This window comes from Nyctereutes procyonoides, unplaced genomic scaffold, assembly GCF_905146905.1.
Source record: "Nyctereutes procyonoides isolate TBG_1078 unplaced genomic scaffold, NYPRO_anot_genome, whole genome shotgun sequence".
Taxonomy (NCBI): Eukaryota; Metazoa; Chordata; class Mammalia; order Carnivora; family Canidae; genus Nyctereutes; species Nyctereutes procyonoides.
The window spans coordinates 595,496-616,649 of record NW_026575032.1 but is presented as its reverse complement, the minus strand read 5'-3'; the positions used below and the strand labels follow the sequence as shown (position 1 = coordinate 616,649).

At 34.1% G+C, this 21,154-nt stretch overlaps 1 protein-coding gene across 5 annotated transcripts in view; it reads left to right on the top strand.

Annotated features, from left to right (window-relative positions):
• Window positions 1–21,154, top strand: part of PRDM5 (PR/SET domain 5) — a 201,097-nt gene that overhangs the window by 121,524 nt on the left and 58,419 nt on the right. For all 5 annotated transcript variants that reach the window (XM_055317113.1, XM_055317114.1, XM_055317110.1 and 2 more), the window contains 3 exons: window positions 6,867–6,960; window positions 10,939–11,099; window positions 14,452–14,545. In XM_055317113.1, coding sequence (XP_055173088.1) covers window positions 6,867–6,960; window positions 10,939–11,099; window positions 14,452–14,545 — 349 coding nt within the window. The remainder of the gene's footprint in view (window positions 1–6,866; window positions 6,961–10,938; window positions 11,100–14,451; window positions 14,546–21,154) is intronic.

The following is a 21,154-nucleotide window of genomic DNA, read 5'->3' as shown; positions in this document are numbered from 1 at the left end:
CAACTAGTATTAATTTTTAGATGTGTAATTTTATATAGGATTAGAATGTATAAAATCCAACAATTTATTATTGTTTATTTGTCTGTTTGTATTTTAGGTATCTGCACTTGTTTATTTTTGGATGGTGCATAAAATTCAATGCAGAATTACCAATTTATTTAGCCATCTGGCATACCAAACAAGTCATCCACTAGAGAAGCTGGTATAATAGCTGTGAATTATTCCATATGAGTTATAAAAATTAGGATGCCTACTTTTATTTAGGAAATTCTGCTTTACAATTCTTGTGATGTGTCTGAAAGCCATATCTTCATGAGGGAAGCTACAGGTGTCTGTTACCTCGACAGTTTGTGAAAGAACATGGTTGCTGTTTCCATATATTCAAAGAGCTTCGTTGTGGTAGACAGAATGAACTTGTTCTGTGTAACTCTAGGCTTGCTGTAATAAATGGTGGCCATTGTAGAGGCAGAACTTTTAAATTAATGGTCAAATCGGCTAGCCTGAAGTGTCATATGTTTGAAACAGTATTGATTAGAAGCATCCTTGGTTAGAAATATGAGATAGCATGTTTTAGCAGTGTTGTAGAAGGGAAGACTCCCTTAGTGGGAGTCTAAATTGCTGCCCTCCAAAGAATTCTGCAAGTCTATGATTATTCCTTCTTTTAGCAAATTCTTTTGCCTTAATCAGGGTATAAACTTGAGGCTTCAGTAGTTGGCTCTGTTGAGTTAGGGCTTTGTACTAATGGAATTGTGGCTTTCAAGCAGTGGTTGTGCTTGGCTATGAAAGACTATACTTCTGTAACAGCATAACCTCAATTTTATAATCTTAATTTATCTGTGTGAAATGAGCTACCTTTTCCTGTGCTGAGCTGATTTCTTTGATAGCTTTCTAGTTTCCATTCATTTTTGTGAGGAGGAAGCCCTTTAAGGAAGCCAGTTATAAAGCTGACAGTAAAAATTTAATCCACAGACCTTGTAAACAGCCAGATGACACAAATTTTGTGCGGCCTTAGGTTTATTATGTGACCCAGTGGGATAGTAATATGCTTATGATATGTAGACTTTGGATTTCAATAACAGGACTCTTAAAAAAAAAAAGAGTAGTTCTGACCTATGTATCTCAGGAATATTTTCTCCAAATTTTTATCTCTAGTTATTTCCTCTGAATTTTAAGAGTTTTCTTGCTTCGTGCATGACCCAAAGAAGAAATATCATTTCCAGTAATACTGTTACTACAAAGCAATATATATTGGTGATAGGGTTATAATTTTTAATTGTGAATGGGTCTGATGAAAATTTTATTCTGTTCTTATGAAATTAGTGTTTGGCTTGTGTAGCTGTAAATGTGCTAATTTGGTGAATATTGTATAAAAATTATGTTGAAAACCTGAAGCATTCTTGAGACATTTTATTAGGTGTTATAAATAGTGCAACACATTTCTTACGTATTTTCTACATCTGCAACAGCAATCAGACTTGGTGCATAAGAAGATATATGATACAATGCATAAAATGATATATGTATAGTTCATGGACGAGTTCATCTGTTATACCTGTGTCATCAGTGACTTGGCATTTAAGTAGGAGAATGTTGAAGATGAAGGATAAAACAATTAATAAATCAGTGAAGGAACGCCTGGGTGGCTCAGCGGTTGAGCGTCTACCTTCGGCTTAGGGCATGATCCCAGGTTCCTGGGATCGAGTTCCGCATCGGGCTCCCTGCAGGAAGCCTGCTTCCCCCCTGTGCCTGTGTCTCTCCCTCTCTCTGTATCTCTCATGAATAAATAAATAAATCTTAAAAAAAAGTCAGTGAAAAGTTTGGCACCCTTTATAGATTAAAAATTGAAGCATAAGCACCTTGTAAGAAGCTTAATTTTATCCAATACTTGTAAAGTACATTATGCTGAGACTTTGACAAGTCATGCCATCACAACTCAGTTGGTGGTATTGGAATCTTTTTGACAAAAATATTTATTCATCTGGCTATCCACTAACAGCTTACTACTTAAAATAGCTCTTGACTTAAGGCCATATCTGATCATTGTGGTGTTGATTTGATTAACATAGGTGTTAATGCTGCCCCACGTTATTTCATCATCAAGCTACTATATCATAACCACAGGCTGCATTGTCCTAGATTTGGAAAAAGAGAATGAATTGACCAGGGTGGAATATCATATTTTTGGAAGACTAATGCAATCCTTTGTTCCAATATGGATGCTCTAAAAACAAAAGAGTTTTTTTCTTTTTGTAATAATATCATCTACTCTTTGTAGAAAATTAAAATATCAAAGAAAGGTATAAAGAAGAAAATGAAAGGTCTGTCAAATACCACTCTCCATTTTACTATGAAAAACCTTCCGTGTTTCGTAGGACATCTTCCTACACCCTCTTCTATAAGTGTGTATATATGCAGCATATAGTATTCTATATATGTTTTGCATTGTGCTTTTGACACTCTAAATATGTAATAGGGGTTTTTCCATATCAAAATAAATATACAATAGCTACTCAGATTTAATTAACCTGGTTTATATCTGTTGATGGGCATTTAGGAGATTTTTTAAAAACATTTTATTTATTTATTCATGAGAGACACAAAGAGAGAGAGAGAGGCAGAGACACAGGCAGAGGGAGAAGCAGACTCCATGCAGGGAGCCTGATGTGGGACTTGATTCCAGGGCTCCAGGATCACACCCTGGGCTGAAGGCAGGCGCTAAACCACTGAGCCACCCAGGGATCCCAGGAGATTTTTTTTTTTGAAAAGTTTTTGCTTATGTAAAAAATTTGTCAGATATATGTCTGTAAAGGGAGTTGGTTAGCCAAAGAGTATATGCATTTGTCATTTTTGTCACTAGAGCCACACTGTCACTCAGAAAAAGTACATTCCTGGTTACAAGATACGAGGTTGCTCATTCTTACCCTTTTGTCAACAATGAATGATATCCCTTTTCCTCACCTTTGCCAATCTGATATACCACAGAGAGTATTTTTCTTTAATATTCATTCTCTCATTGTATTCACGGCTTTAAATACTAACGCTATATAATCTGACATCCCCAAATGTTACACACTATAATGCAGACTTGAAATATTCCACTGTCTACTAGACCTCTTTTAATAGTCATTTGAACCCACTCAAAACTGAACACCTTACCTTCCATCAAACATTTCTTGCTTGCTCTTTTCTCGTATTAGTTAGTGGCTGATCCATCCTACCATTCTCCCATCATAATCTTGAAGGCAGGCTTTTCTGTGTCTCGTGCTTCAAATTCAAGCCTCTCTACATCATCATATATCCAGAAATATACTACTTCTCTCACGTTGGTGGCTACTGCTCTGATATCGGCCTTATTTATCTCTTGTTTGGTTTATTGCTATGGCTTCTCTGGTTTATCTACTTTCCCTTGTCCCCCTCTGTCCTGTTCTCAGCACAGCTACCTTAGTATACTATTAAGTGGCAAGTGAATCATACCACTCAACTGCTCACAACTCATTTGACATTTTTTCTCTTAGTCAAAGACAACATTCCTGCAATGGTCAACCAGGCCCTGCATTATATTCTTCTCCTTCCCATTCTTTTTCCTTTTGACCTTATCTCCTCACTTCCATGCCTCTTCCACTCTCTCCAACCACCCTAACCTCCATGGTGTTTCCTGTCCAGATCACTCAGAGGGAGATATGTCCTTACTCCCTCACTTCCATCAATTCTTCTCTCAAGTCATCTTCTGGACTAGAATTTCTTTGACTAGTGTTTAAAATTGCTGCCCTGTTCTTTGAAACTTTGCTATCCCTTTCCCTTCTCTATGTCTCTCCATACCATGCATTTCATATTTTATCATTTGTTAATATCTTTCTCTCCTCACCAATGTAAGAGCTCCATGATAGCAGGGACTTAGTCTTGTTTTTACTGCTATATCCTCAGTGTGTAAAATAGGACTGGCACGTGGCACATAGGGGCATGAAGTGCATAGCATGGACTGGGCACAAGATAAGTAATGAGTGAAATTTCAAGAGTGCTATTTGGAGGAAAGCACTTTTCTCTGGAGTGTTCATATCTTTTCTTATTAATATGCTGTGACTCTTTATATTAACAGTTTAAAATTCTTATTTTATGTTGCATATATTTTCTTTGTCACCAAACATCTTGCCTTGCAGTTTTAAGTTTAATGCTTTCTCTCATCTAAATATGAGTTTCTGCCAGGAAACTGTTAGAAAGTCTTTCCCTGCCCTGCAAAGTATTTAGAAATTCTCTCATATTTTCTTCTAGTATATTTAGGGTTTTATTTGAAAAAAAGCTGAGTTGAAATGGGATTTATCGAAAGAAAGAAATGATAATATATCCAGATTATTTTTTTCTAAGTGTCTATACAGTTGCCTCAAAACCATTTACTATACAGTGCATTGCTCTCCTACCAATTTGAAATGCCAAATTTCCCATACTAAATGTCCATATATTTTATGTAATGAAAGCAACTTTTTCTTTGTTCTATTTTACTCACAGCTGCCATGTTCGTTTATGTGATTAAATGCATTTGAATAAATGTAGTTTATCCCAGATTTTAAATATTTGTTCCCCGTATCCTTTCTCTATATTTTTTATAACTGAAAACAGCCATAATTCCTTTTTCACCAATATTATGTTAATAGGTAATACTTATATCTTGAATATTATAATGTACATTAAACTAAGAAAATGTTTAAATCTGTATGCTGTAGAAAGTAATTAATAGATTTTATATACAAAATTGTTGACAGTATTTTCCTTTGGTTGGTCAGAATATGGGCTTTTTTTTTTACCCTTTTGTTGTATTTTTGGAAAGTTTCTAGAGTAAGTAGTCATGTTATTGATAATATTTTTTGGAACTTGAAAAATGTGGTAAGTCATATGTAAAGGGAAACTGGTGAAATTGTAATAAAGAAGCCAGGAAATCAAAGAGACAGTTTTGAGACAGCTCATGGAAGAGTGGCATTTCAATATATGAACACATGTGACAGAGGTAATTCCATGCTGTGTCTAAAAAATGAAGACTCAAAAACCATATGAAAAGTACAAGGTTGAGTAAGCCAATATGAGGTATAACTGAGTGTATTGATAGAAAATGAGTGTAGGTTATGAGTTTGTAAAGGCACATTAGGACCATGTTATCCAGCAGGATATTTTAAATCATGTAAAGTTTGCTGAATATACATGCCTAAGTCACTTCCCAGAATTTGGTTTACAGGGCCTCTAACAGTTAATTTGATTAATATTGTTAAATAGGAACTCCTTGCCCCATTGCAGTATAGTACACACTACAAAAATTCCGGAAGGAAAGAAGTATGCTTTTTGTAATGTGGGTTGAAAATTGAAGTCCAGAATTCAGTTTTGCATAATATCATTAGCATTAACTAGGAGAACAATAAAGAATCTGGGTGTTTGGGACGCCTGGGTGGCTCAGCAGTTGAGCCTCTGCCTTCAGCTCAGGACATGATCGTAGAGTTCTGGGATTGAGTCCTGCATCAGGCTCCTGCATGGTGCCTACTACTCCCTCTGCCTATGTCTCTGCCTCTTTCTGTGTCTCTCATGAATAAATAGTAAAAAAAATCTTTAAAAAGAATAAATAAATCTGAATGCTGTGAATAAAGAGCTTTATTTATTTATTTTTATAGCAAATGTATCATAAAAACATGAATTATATGATTTTTTTTATTATAATTAGAGAATATAGTTCAATTTTGGTATTTTGGCATTTATGAGCATTGTTATCTTGCCATGCATTGTAGAATAGGATTTTATACACTGACTTGTGCCAAACAGGTTAATACTGATGTGTAATGAAAAACAAGTGAAGTGAATAAGCATAGTGATTTTGTTGGGTTTTTGTTTTGTTTTTGTTTCTAAGCCTTAGATCTAGCAGGTGGTTTTCTGATGTTTATTGCTTATCAGTGAGTTTTTGTTTATTAAGTGTTTAAAGGTGCTTGCTGCATCAATGCTTTTTGATCTCTGGCAAGTTGCTGAAAGTCTTTGAGCCTTACTTAATTTTCTCGTCTGTAAAATGAGGACAGTAATAGTATTTTGTTCATCAAGTTACTGGTGGAATTAAGTGAAACAATTCATGTAGTGTTGAGTGTAGCAGTGATACAAAATAAATGTTTAATGAATGTTACCTGGTTTAATTATGAGTAAATATTTTAGTTTAATTTAGGGGGAAAATGATATCTAGGACTAAAAATCATTGGAAATTATTCAATGGAGTTAAGGGGAAAAGATGGAAACTCTCCTTTTTACAGTTTCCTTTCATTATGTTGAAAATGTTGTATTAGCAAGAAAGTTCAGTCTTCAGAGAAATTATATATCATTTTATTCTGCAAAGTAAATCTCGAGAAGTCTGTGTGTATTCAGATTAGCATTATAGAAACAATTTCCTTTATTTTTTTGAATATTTTCTTTATTTATTTGAAATAGAGTGAGAGCAAGAGAGCATGTGCGAGGGTGGAGGTGGGGGAAGGTAGGAGAGAGATAAAGAGAGGGGAGAGAAGCAGGCTCCTCCCTGAGCAGGGAGCCCAATGTAGGGCTCAATCCCAGGACCCTGGGATCACACCCTGAAACAAAGGCAGACGCTCAATTGACTTAGCTACCCAGGTTCCCCTCCTTTATTATTTATCAAATTTATAATTAATGTGAGAATTTAAAAATACAGTGATTTTTCTCCTGTGAACATGGTATATTTGTATTTACAGTTTTATGGTGGAAGAATGTCACCAGAAGAAAAAAGATATTGTCTACCTTCCCTTTCCTCTTTCATATCATGAATACAGGCTTCATTTGTTGTCATGACTAGAGGATTCCAGACTCTCCTGACTCACAGTTTCTTTCATCTGCAGACCCATTCTGAAGAGAGACCATTCCAATGTGAGGAATGTAAAGCTTTGTTCCGAACCCCATTTTCTTTGCAGAGACACCTGCTCATACATAACAGTAAGTCACAATACAAGCAGTTGAGGAGAAACTGAATGATCTCAAACTTCATTCTTATAACTTTTGAGAATGTAGACATTATAGAAGTGGACCCATATGTAGTTATGTGATCTGCTTTTGCATATAAAAGGGCTGGTAATTCTGCCTTTCGCCTTTTCTTCCTTTACTGTTGCTTTATTTTCATATATTAAGATAACTCATTTTATCAGACATTTTATTTTATATTAGTTCTTTCCACTGTTTAAAGTTTGTATATAAAATCTTGTCTTATGTTCAGTAAGGTATCTTTGAAATTTGTTCTGAAATAGACATTTTTGTTCCCTTTTAAATAAAATGATTAAGGAAACATCTCTGACCCTTTAAAATATGCAGATGTCTGGCATGATTTTATTAGCTCACAGACTTTTAAAGTTGAAAAGATCAGAGTGCACATCTAATTTAACCTGTTAATTGAGGGGAATAGAGAAAATTGAGACTCACATAAATACGGTGACATACACAGGGTTCTAGCTCTGGAGGTAACATCCAGGTTCCGATAGGTGCTTTTCCTAATACTATACACTGCCTTTGACTTCTTACTTTTTTTGGCAAGAGCATTTCTTTTATTTTTGGATTGAGTTGTACACATACTCACCATGCAAATTTGTGAGGCAGTTACATTCGGAGCTATATTTAGAATACACCTTATACCCACATCATAGCAGGATACTTTCCATCACTTTATTTCAGAGAACATGCTATTGCTAAGCTGAGTTTTAAAATGGGTTCTGTGTTCGGATATTGAAGTAACCGGACATTTGCTACATTACTGTATCTAAAATTAAAGAAAAATGGCATAATGTTGGTAATATCTGTATTTACTGCTTTTGAGATGTTTAATCAGTAGAATATCTTTGGAAACAAGGTTACTACTGCTGATTAAATTTTTAATATATCTGAGGAATGCAAAACAATTAATCAGTTGTGACAACTGTATAGATAAGATAGTATCTTGGAAGAAATTTTCTCTGGTACAGTAGAAGTTCTAAAATTCAAAATAACAAAAATATTAAATTTTCAAAAAGTACTGAGTGTAATGATCATGACAAAATGCATCTTTTCCTACAAAGGAGATATTGTTAGGGTCTTGCCATCCTACATTTTACCTTAAAGCTCTGGAGAATTTTCAACACCACTTTCTATTTCCTTATTAAAGACAGATATGCATTTGAGAAATAAAATTTGTCATGTAACAGCAGGAACTTCCATCTCATTTTGCTATCATTTGATTAAGAAAAACAATCATTAGGAGATGAATGGATTTTAGAATAGGGATTGGGACAATGAGCCTCATTCATACTATTAAGATTCCTGTGGCCAAATTGGGCCTAATGCTCCAGAAGTTTTCTTTGGATAGATGAAATTTTATTTTCAATAACAGCAAGAAAATTTTATTATAAGGAATCTACTACTTTTGTTTTCTGCTGATTAGTTCTCGTAAACTTGAGACATAGGATGAAGCAGCAGTGTAGACTGTGCCTCTCCATTCTGTATATAATATAATGTTGATCAGCACATTAATCAAAGGCTTTATGAAGCTGCACCAAGACAGTTGGCTGGAAAATCAGCTTTGTAATTGAGTAAGTTGGCTATTGAAGGTAAAGTTAAATATCAGATAAGGCTAGTGAGCTAAAAAGATGGGAAAAAACAGAAGTGGGCAGAATAAGACAAAATATTAGATGTTACCTTACACAATATAAAAATTAAAACATGTTTAGCTTCAAAACATGCAGGCTATTTTAGAAATTTATATCAGCACTCTGGCTCAAAATATGAAGAATAACTTGTCATAATTATTTTGGAAAATATTGCTATTTTCTAACACACTGAACACCAAAAAGCAGGTTACTAGCTAGCTTCTTGGTTTTAAGATAGGAAAAATCCTATCTTTAATCCTATGTTTATTTCTTTAAGGCAAAGAAATCTGATAACATCAGATAAAATCTCATCAAAGTTAAAAAATTCTGATAAGCTTAAAACAAAGAAATCTGGAATTAAAATTTGAAAGAAGGTAAGGACTCCCTTGGTATAGCTTAATGAGGTCTTTGTATAGGAATCAATACTTTGATTCATGTGATAGTTTAATGGAAATGCTTTGGTAGGAGAAATCTTGAAGGATTGCTTTTTTGTTTTGTTTTTGTTTTCTAATTAATTTTAAAGATTTATTTATTTTGAAGGGGTGGGGGAGAGGGAGATGGAGTGGAAGGGAATCCTAAACAGAACCCTCACTGAGTGCAGAGGCCTAATCAGGGGCTTGATCCCAAGACCCTGAGATCATGACCTGAACCAAGACCAAGAGTCTGACATTTAACCGACCGTGCCGCCCAGGCACTCCTTGTTTTTGTTTTTTAATTTCTTTTTGTCCCTGAGTTGTTTTGGTATTATTTATAGTCATATATTGTTGATATTCTCTTTTACTCTCACTTATTATACATATTATACAAATAAAGTATTTAAATACATCTAAAAAGATATATAAAGTAGGTTATAGCAAATAGCAACTAACAACAAAAGTGCACAAAGGCAACATATAAACATAGCACTCAGAATCTACACAGTTTGTGCATGGTTTGGATGTGACTTTGTTACAAGCATCAGATTTCAACAGAGCTTTCAAAAATTTTAAGTTAAAGATTCATAATTCTGTTTTTGAAGGGTAATTTGTCTTTTTTTCCTTTTTCCTTCTTTTGTCCTTCCTTCCTTAAATTTGGTATGAAGAAATAATAGGATCTTCATGTTTCTAAATCTATGCTAGTTATAATGCAGGGAAATTGGAAGAGTTTGGTTGAAAGTGAGGTAGTCTCTTATTTCAATGTAGAAAGTTATATTTGTCTTAGTGAATATAATATGTGAATCTATGCTAATATCATTGTTCTTTAAAAAAGGAAAATATATTCAAATACTAGTCTGTCTTATATAATCATGTGCTACATGCATTTTATAACTTCCTGAGAGATAAAACTGTCTTCTAATTGTACATATTTATCACTTAAAATGTATTTAAAATAGATGACTGAAAAAAAATAAAAAAATTAAAAAAAATAGATGACTGAAGGTTAGACTTTAAGAAGACCTGTAAGGATAGCATTATATAAGAGTTTTTAAAAAAATGCCATACTAGACACCCCCTAAACATAGTTTGTGGAGTTGCTTTCTCTACAGTCCTAGGCTATAGAATGAGAACAAGGTGAAAACCCTCACAGTTATCCAGGGGCGTAGGGGTAGAAAAGGATAGTTGCCCCAATCCAGCTGTGTCTCTGAGAGGCAGCCCCCCAACCTGTGTGAGAGCCTGGAAGTTAAACCCTTCCCCAGTGAATAAAAGAAATTAGCAGACCAAGGACCATGTTAAGGAGTCCCTAGTCCAACTTCCCGAGATAGTGCTGAGGAAGGAAGGGATGTTGTAGCCCTCTTGGCCTAAAGGGGGCTCACCCATTTCTATGTGCCCTCAGGGGCTTCCCTCCCCATTTTGCTTCTTATGACCCTGTCTGCCTGTCCCTGTCCCTTAAAGGCCATAAGAGTTGTGGTGGGTATGAGGAGAGTTTAGGATCCACCCCAAAGGCCATTTACTCTGCCTGACAGAAGCCTTTTGTCACCACAAGAATCTACTTACTTCAGACCTGACATCCTGCCTTAGAAATATATACTTTTAAAGAAAGTTCATGTTTCCTTTAGGAAATTAGCTAATTGAGTCTCCACATTTTCCAGTTAAAGAGGCTGAGAACATAAGAAAGTTAAAGCACCTCCCACTGGTCACAGAATGAATTAGCAAATATGGAATCAAAAGATGTGAAAAATTACCTTTTCTGGTTATGATAAATTGTTAGTAATAAAGCTAATGTTTTGGAGGAAAGCCACTATATCTGGTACCCATGAGAGGGAGTTAACATCACCCTGCTATTGCATCTGATCTTTCTCTTGTTTGACTTTTTCATTTATAAGGTGAGAGGACTTTCAAGTGCCATCACTGTGATGCTACCTTCAAAAGAAAAGATACCTTAAATGTTCATGTCCAGGTGGTCCATGAAAGACACAAGAAATACAGATGTGAGCTGTGTAATAAGGCATTTGTTACACCTTCAGTGCTTAGAAGTCATAAGAAAGTAAGTAGAAGCCTTCTGTGAGTTTGAATGGATTATATCCCTCAGCAGTATGGGCATGAGACTGTGCATTATCCTGTGATAATCAATTTTATATTAATTAATCAACATATTTACTCAAAATGACGAATAAGGGATGCATGATTTATATGAGCTCTTCAGAAAGTGTTGTTCTTTCTAGTTTTTCAGAAGAGCTATATAATTGGGATGAAAGTGAACCTAGATTTAGGTGTGGGATTTTGCATAGCCCTGAGCTATGATGATAGATGGGTTGTATAAAGTAGTCAATGAGTAGGAGCTTGTCAATTTTTGTACACTTTTGGATTCATGTGGAGTTTTATTTTAAAAATGAGTAGTGCCTTAATTTTATTTTTCAGAGCTAATTCAGATATTCATTGACAAGTTATTAGACTGACCTCTTTTCTAGGATTGGAATGGTCCTTCATCCTGGAACTCTAGGACTCAGGGAAGTTCCTAGTATAGAAGAGGGACTTGATAAGTATCTGCTTCACTCAAATAAAATGATGTTCTTCCTTATGTTGTTTGGGAGATAATCTTTTTGCATTATGCTCATTACTTTAGGCAAATCAGGAGGTTATCTTTATTTGCATTGTAAGTACATTTTGTGTGTTTTCAAAAATAGCAAAATTCATAGTGTAACAAACACCATTAAAGGTTTTAATGTGGGCTTTAGAAATGACTGTGAAGTGTAATAGATTCTGCTACTTAGTGTATACTGCTGAGTGATTAAGAAGAAGTGACTCCTGCTACAATGTGACTTTTATTTTGGTACCTACCTGTAGTGATAGCTGGGCCAAAGGACTGATTTGAGGAACTTTTTTTTTTTTTAATTCGATTTGAGGAACTTTCTATTCTCATGTCTTTAATGATAATTGTCTTCTTTTTTCAAATTTCCTGGGAAGATAGTCTTTCAGATCTCTTTGCTTGAACTACTTTTCTGCATGAATTTAATAAATTTGTGTCACATTTTAATTGTGGGAAAAAATAATACATTTTCAAAGGAGATTGTTAGTCATTTGTCCACAATCACAGATTGTCATAGAGGACATTTTGGAGAGCATTGATCATTTTTGTTCATACATTTATCCAGCATTATTGTTGTAGTAATCTGTTTCCATGCTTTCTTATCTATATTTAAGATATTTTGCTATTGTACCTTTAATGTCTTTTAAAACCATTGAACCAAATTCCCATACCTAATAATAAGCTGCATTTTTGAATTAAACTAAAGAGCATCTTAATTCTTTTCATTAATGTCGACTTAATGTTGTTTAGTTTGGAACTTATATTCCTGACCAGGAACTTAGGTCATGTAAGTGAGCAATGAAATACTTATGTAACAGCAAAAGAAATTCTGTGGGTTTTATAAAGATACTGTAAATAAATAGGTAGTTGCTTGTTTGGAATATCCAATGTTGTAATAATAGATATATGCAATTTCTAAACAATCTTACACTAATCAAGAAAAAACTGTTGTATTTTGCTGCTTCTGTCAGGGAATGAGAAGAGTATAGGTCTGCTATATGTTAAAATGTTATACCATTTCCTTTAAAATGAGCCATAATGGGGAACAGGGGAGTAACGGCTCTTACTGTAAAGAATGTATAACTGTTTTAAATAAGAACTTGTAGTGAAAATGGAAAGTTAAGTGCTTGCCAAATGCAGAATCAAGGAGATGTCTGTTGTAGCCAGTGTCATTGGCTAGTGTGGCAATTGGTTAGATTATATTTCTTCAACTTGAATATAATGTGAATAATTTTCAATGGAAAAATATTTAAAAGGACACTGATGTTGACTAAGGCATTTGGTTTATAATTCTTTTAAAAATGACAAATATAATAGTGTATATTCAAATACAAATTATAATTCAAATATGAAAAATTTCAAATTCAGTACCAGTAAGGCTGTGAACCTAATTATATCAAAGTTAGCAATTAATTTAATATGGAGAATATTTTGCCAAATTGATTGCTTTCTGAGATTGTCAGGTGATGAGGTAACTGTCCTACCCCTTTGGCTCTATGCCAGCCTGTGTGTTCCTTCTGGGAACACATTATTGAAAAAAAAAAGAAGCCTTTCCTCTTTTTTATACATTAGCCCATGGCGGTGCCAGTAATTTGCCCAAAAACTATGCAAACACAGGCCCTGGTAACTGTTTTGTGGTGGTAACCCATATGATCCACTATGTACTTTTATTGATGTGTAGGTCATCGTTGAAAAAAATATTAAAAATAGGGGATTCCTGGGTGGCTCAGTGGTTTAGCACCTGCCTTCTGCCTAGGGTGTGATCCTGGAGACCTGAGATTGAGTCCAATATCGGGCTCCCCTTCTCCCTCTGCCTGTGTCTCTGCCTCTCTCTTTCTCTCTCTGTGTGTGTCTCTCATGAATAAATAAAATAAAATAAAATAAAATAAAATAAAATAAAATAAAATAAATAATATTAAAAATAGTCTCATGGAGAATGTGCAGATATCTGAAGTAATTTCCTTTTTCTCCCTTTTTACCTTCTCCTACGTTTGAAAAACAATGGGACTTGAAAAGTAGCTCTGACCCCTCATTTATTGGAATGACCTATTTTGACGGTGGTAGAATAATTGGTCTCCTCATGAGATTGTGAGATAAGTTTTAAAAGCTCCATCTGCCTCCTCTTTTGGGAAAGGTCACTCTTTTCTTTGAACTAACATTCTGTCAAAATTCACTTTTGATGATACAGATTCACCTATCCTTGTGTGGTTGCTTTATGCTGACATTAGAGGTATGTTGAGGGCAAAGATGTTCTTTCAAATTGACTACTCAATTAACACCAGCTAATTTTAAAAATCAAATCAAATATATATTTCTTTTTGCTTTGCAGTAAAATCAATCCAGCCAGGCAGGCATAATGCAAATAACAGATTACTTTATTGAGATTAATTCTGTTCTCAAGAGTTAAATACACACAAAGAATGTGGAAAATGCTTCTAAGGAAGTGTTTCTTGGCAGCAGTCAAGGGCAGCTGTAACCCCATTTTGATTATGTGGTTTTGCCAGCATATACTGGTTTTATATAACTTAATCATTTTTACTTGGGGGCTCCATAAAGGCTTAAAAAGTAAACTGTAGAATTATTTTCAAATTAGCACTAATTAATGATTCTAAGGTTTGGGGCTTTTTTTTTTTTTTTTGAACCAGTGGGAATACTCATGATAAATTGTTTAAAATCTCATTGTGATATTAAATCATTTTAATGAAACATAATCCTGGAAAAAAAGGATTTACCATTGTCAGAGGCACTTAATCATCTTTACCTAAATCTTTATATTTATCCTGAACCCTTTTTATTCCTTTCCATTTAGACACATACAGGAGAAAAGGAGAAAATCTGCCCTTACTGTGGCCAGAAATTTGCCAGCAGTGGTACACTGAGAGTTCATATCCGTAGCCACACAGGTATGTAGATTGTAGTTGGTGATGAAAACAACTTAAATAAATCAAATTATTTTAAGATAAGGAATATTGTAATGTTACAAAATATCTCACAGATTAAGAATTAATCTTGGCTCTTTTCCTTAAAATTTTATAGAATCCAGTTTCTTACTTTAGAAAACTTTATTTAAAATTTATTTAAATTTTAATTTCCCAAGACAAGTTAACTATCTGAAATGGAAATAATTTGCTAATGTTTAATTGTGATATAATTGTGATTTACTGTATATTCTATCCTAATGAAGAAATAGGGAATAGCAGTTTCACTTTTTATAGAAGGCTAAGTACCTCCTCTTAAAATTCTTTCCTATAACTGGCATCAAATGTGTCTTTTTTAAACTTAAAAAGTCCTTGGAATATTGCTCGAATGCTGTAGGACTTTATTGGATGCAAGTGTGATGCTACCATAATGTCCAGTATGCCATGGATTGCTTCCTAAAAGATTCCCTTCCTTTCCTACGACTTTTTGTTCAATTTCTCCCATGAAAGAGGGTTGTGCCCTAATGAAGAATGAAAAGACAACTAAATATTCATTTTTAAAAATTTAACTGACATAGTTGACATAATACTAGTTTCAGGTATACAAATAGTGATTTGATAATTATTTATATTATAAAAAGTTCACCATGAAAAGTATAGGATAAGTCTAGTTACCATTTGTCACTATATAGTTATTACAATATTATTGACTATATCCCTATGCTGTACTTTTCATCCCATGACTTATTTTGTGACTGAGGTTTGTACCCCTGAGTCTTCTCTTATTTGACCCATCTCCTCACCGCCTTCTTCTCTGGTGATCACTAGTTTAGTTCTCTATATTAATGAGTCTGTTTCTCTTTTTGTTGTTGTTGGTATTTGTTCATTTGTCTTTTAGATTCCACATATAAGTTAAACCATATATTTGTCTTTCTCTGACTTACTTTATTTAGCATAATACCCTCTAGGTCTATCCAAACTGTTGTGAATGGCAAGGAATTATTCTTTTTTATGGCTAATAATATTCCATCGTGTATATATGCCACATTTTCTTTACCCATTTATCTATCAACAGATACTTTCATTGCATTGCCTCTGTATTTTGGCTCATGTAAATAAATAATGCTGCAATAAACATAGAGGTGCATACTTTGTTTTGAATTACTGTTTTTTCTTCTTTGGGTAATACCCAGAAGTTCAATTACTGGATCATAATTATAATCATTTATCACAAGTACTTCCATTTTTAGTTTTTTGAGGACCCTCTATACTATTTTCCAGTGAGGCTGCATTCCCACCAAGAATGTACAAGGGTTCCCCTTTTTCCACATTCTCGCTACTACTTGTCATTTCTAGTCTTTCTGTTACTAGCCGTTCTGATTGATGTGAAATGTTATCTCATTGTGGTTTTGATACGCATTTCCCTGATGAATAGTAATGTTGAGCATCTTTTCATGTGTCTATTGGCCATCTGTATGTCTTCTTCGAAATAAGATCTGTTCAGGTTTTCTGCACATTTTTTTCATTGGATTACTTGTTGCTTTGGTCTTGAGTTGTACGAGTTCTTTACATATTTTGGATGTTAATCCCTTATTGGGTATATCATTTGCAAATATCTTTAAACAATTAAATATTCTTGAAAGAACCTTGTCTGGATTTTATCTATTGTGCAGAAAAATACTTGAAGGGACTTGAAAAAAAGTCTTTATATTGATAGCCAGATTATTTTACCTGGATCCTCATGATTTTCAGTAGCTGGACATTATATGGTAAAAGGTGACTGGATTACATTGCTAAAGCTTCCTGTTTTTAAAAGTCATAGTATTTGACTTTATGATTATATCCCTAGTACTTCACAGAGTAGACATCTAGCCCAGTAACTATTTTGTGATGATGAAATTGTAGTTTAAATAGGTCAAAGAATCAAAAGTACAATTATTATGCATAGATGGAGGAAAGGACAGCAATGGAACATAATTTATTATTCTGGAAATTTTTTAGCTAAAGCTAAAAGACATAACATCAAAGTAGTATTTGTTAACTTAAAGTAGCCTCTTAAAAACTTTTAAATGAAACCTTTAACCAAGAATATATCAAACGTTATACATGATGGCTGTAGAATAATGGGTGCCCTAAAGAAAGAAAAAGGAGGTTTTGCTTAGAAGTAGCCAGGGAAAGTGCAGTTTGGGGAACAAAAACAGAATCAGAGAACAACAAAAATAAAAGAGGGAAGCAAAAGGAAAAAAAGTGGTAGAGAGCCATGTGGAGGGCAGGTGAACTTAAAATCATGCCAGAAGCTTACACTGTGACCTGATTACACTGAAGAAACCAGTAATAGATATAACTTATGTTATTGTTTTCTCCTCTTCTGTTTTCCTAATTCTTATAGGATATCATACTGAGAATTTTATGTTCAGTGTCTCCCTTTCCTTTCTTTCAAAATCCTAAATCCTTGAATGTGCTGAAACTTTAATAATTTATAAATATAATCTTGAATGACCATTGATAAAGAGGTAATTTACTATCATGTTGTCTGGCATACTTTTCTTAATGTATTACTCTTGGAAAAATGCATTTTTGATGGGAAAAAAGCATTTAGGTGGCTATGTTCCTGATTAACCTAACCTTTCTTAATAAATGCTGAAAGGAGAACTTGGTTGGAAAGATTATTTTCAGTGGTGTTTTAAATTCTGAACTATGTGTGTCTCACTAATTTCTTTCTTAAAATTAAACCATAATGATCTCCAAGATAAACTTTCAAAAATTCAATTTACATTGTCACATCAAAAGTTGTCCTTGACTTTTTAAATTATTACTATCTTCCCTATTAGACATAAACCCAAAGTGTGCTTAATTTTTAAGTCCAAAAAGAGATCACAGGCAGTAAATTTTGTTTGAAAAAGGAATATTATGGGATGCCTGTGTGGCTCAGCAGTTGAGTGTCTGCCTTTGGCTCAGGGCATGATCCTGGTCCAGGTATCAAGTCCCACTTCAGGCTTCCTGTGAGGAGTCTGCTTTCCCTCTGTCTACGTCTCTGCTTCTCTCTCTGTCTCTCATGAATAAATAAAATCTTTAAGGAAAAGAAAACGGAATATTGTCCTGTTCCTTGAAGAGCTGCTTAAAAAAAAAGGAAATAAAGCCTGTGTATCTAATATTGAAGAGATTGGTTAAAGAAATTATGGTATATCTATAAATTGGAATATTCTGTAGTCAATAAAAGCAGTATTATATATTAGTATATCATATATTAGTTCACATGAAAAGAAATAAGAAATACAAGTTACAAAAACAAAATGATATATTTTATAAAGATGAAACATTTATGTAAAAATGTCTTAGAGGTTAAATACTAAATTATTAACTGTGGTTATTTCTTTGTATTATAAATATGGGTAATTTGAATTTTCTTCCTGATTTTCTGTGTTTTAATATAAGTTTCTTGAATAACAAAATATTTAAAATACATTAATATTATGATTATGCAGGTCACTGCTATTATTAGATTTATGCTAAATTATTTAGGTACAAAATGTTTTTGCAACTGATTCTCAAATGGACCAACAGAAAGAAGTGCAAAAGAATGTGGTTATAAAAGGGAGAAATGAGAATGAAAAGCAAATATGGTGACATTAAACCCAAGTATGGGTATATAATACTTATTGTACTATTTTTCCAAGTTTTCTCCAAGTTTAAAAATTTTCATAATTAGGGATCCCTGGGTGGCGCAGCGGTTTGGCGCCGGCCTTTGGCCCAGGGCGCGATCCTGGAGACCCGGGATTGAATCCCACGTCGGGCTCCCGGTGCATGGAGCCTGCTTCTCCCTCTCCCTGTGTCTCTGCCTCTCTCTCTCTCTCTCTCTGTGTGTGACTATCATAAATAAATAAAAAATTAAAAAAATATATATTAAAAAATTTTTCATAATTAAAAGTGTGAGTGTTTTATTCCAATGAGAACAACTGAAGGGATGCAGATGCCAGCTAAGTGCCACTAAGAACCATTTCCTGAATATCCAGCTTCACAGCTTACATCTTGTTCACATGTCCCTCAAAGCCTAGTTATTTCAACAGGAAGACTTTCATTCTTTGAATATAAACAGACTTGTTTTGTTTTGTTGCTTATAGTCATGCCACTCAGAGAGAACTCAGATTCTCCTGAGTAAGCAGAACTTCATTACCACATGCTTAGTTATCTTCTTGAAAAAGGAATTCCATGAAATTTGCTATTGGTATAGAGTTTTTAGAAGTTTTTAAAAATACATTGTAAAGTATATGTATTCTTTACAAAAGAAGGTTTAAGGAGTTGATAAGGCTTACCTAGTCCTGCTGTTACCCTACTATACATCTTACAGTGGTTTCCCCTCGTTTTGTGCAAAATGACCAGCCCTTACCTATCACGCGACTCATAAACTACCAATTCCTCTCCCAGTTGACATTCCAGGCTCACTTATTTGGCTCCTTTCACTTTCCGCCAGTCTTCAAGTAAATGCAACTTTCTCCGTGATATGCTACCTGACCATCCGTTACCCCCACCGCATTAAGTTGATGTGTTCCATCTTGTACTTCTCTCAACATAGCATGCTTCCAAGCGCTCATACTTCTTGAGTCACTCATAGGTTCTCTGTTCCCTTAGAGCTGTGCCCGTATCTGATACCTTACTTGTTTACTATTCAGAGAACTGCCTGGCATAGAGAAAGAACCTAGTGAATGCTTCTTGAATAAACAAAAGAATCTACAAATACATTACAGAACCTGTGGGTTAGTGGAAGGAATGCTGGCTTCATAGTGAGAAGTCCTGGATTTAACTATAATTTGAAATTTGAATCAACCATAAAATCACTTTTTCATAAAATAACTATAAAGTCATGGAATTCACTTTGAAAAATGCTCGAATCGAAGAATAAAATTGCTAAACTCCTCACTTTGTTAGCCAGACCTACCTCAATATGAAATTGGGCCCTTTGCTCTCCTTTCCATTCTTTACCTCATTGCTTCTTCATGCTATTTGTTGGAAACAATTGTATAACAAAAAATACTTAACAGCATGGTTTAAGATTTAGCTCACCAATATATATAAAATTACAGTACTTAAATGAAGGAATAAAGAACAATATTTGGCCCACCAGTGCTAAATCTACTATGACACCTTTTAACTTGGAATTGCCTAGGTTTTCAAATTCTTATTAGAAAAAAGGTAGAGTAAATTGGCCCTGACAAATCCCCTATCCGTTTTGTTTGACAAGGTCCACTCTACAGGAACTGGAATAATCACAAACAATTGTGTAATATATTATAGTCTTGTTATTTGTAGCCTTTCATCTAGTAGATATTTGGGGATCCCACTTTTTTACTGTTACAGAAATATGTCTTTTCAATTATGATTTTATACTTACTTTGCATATCTGCTCCATGACTAGATTCTGAGCTGAAGGGCAGGACAGGTCAGGCTCAGGTTTTTAATCAAGTTTACTGAAGGGGAGAAGCTCTTTCAAATACTATCTGAGTTAATCCTTCCACCTAGTGTGATAGGTTTCTAAGACCATTCTCATTTTCTAGATGAGGAAGCTGAGATTCAGCAAAGCAAATGACCGGTCTAGTCAAGGTAGTAAGATCCAAATCTTTTAACTTCAAATTCTATCTTATTTTTGTGGTATCTCATTCTTTTGATGTACAGCTACACAAATACTGTACAGTTGTTATAATTACCACAAGAATTACACAAATTCTGTAACTTATCCAGTATAAAAGATGAAGGAATGAAATTCTAAAAGTCACATATTATTTTAGTTTTATGAAAGTTTTATCTTTTAGAGTCAAATGGAAGGGTCTCTGTGTGTGTGTGTGTGTATGTGTGTGTGTGTAGCATTCATGTGTTTATTGTCTCCTGAGTCGACTTTACAGTGGGCAATAACATACAGAAAAATGATGATTAAATTTAATTTCTCAGATTTTTTTTTGCTTTTATTTTTAAAGCAGTTTTAGATTCACAGTGAAATGAAGAGAAGATACAGAAATTTCCCCTGCCCATCAGCTTCTCCCTGACACATGTATCCTCTCCCCTGTTATCAAAATCCCCAACCAAAATGGCATATGTTCTACAATTAATGAACCTACATTGACACATTAGAATCATCCAAAGTCTATAGCTCACATTATGGTTCGCTGTTGGTGTTGTACATTCTATGCATTTGTACAAATGTGTAATATGTGTTCAATGATATGCTATTATATGGAGTACTTTCATTGCCGTAAAAGTCCTCTGTGCTTTGCCTATTTATCCCCCAATCATCAATGCCTGACAGCCACTGATATTTTTATTGACTCCATAGTTTTGTTTTCCAGAAAAACATTTGATATTTACATAGTTTGACATTTTTCAGGATGTCATATAGCTGGACGGATTACTTTTTTATTTCTAGGAAATTATTATTATTGATAGTTGGGACTTTTAGTGAGATGGATGTACACTTGAATATACTGCAATGTGATAAGGTTTTTATAGAGGTAATAGTCTTATCATGGTTTTTCCATTATGTTGAAGGAGTCAATTTCATTTTGTTTTTATTGTTACCAAACTATACATCAGTATTTTGGGAAG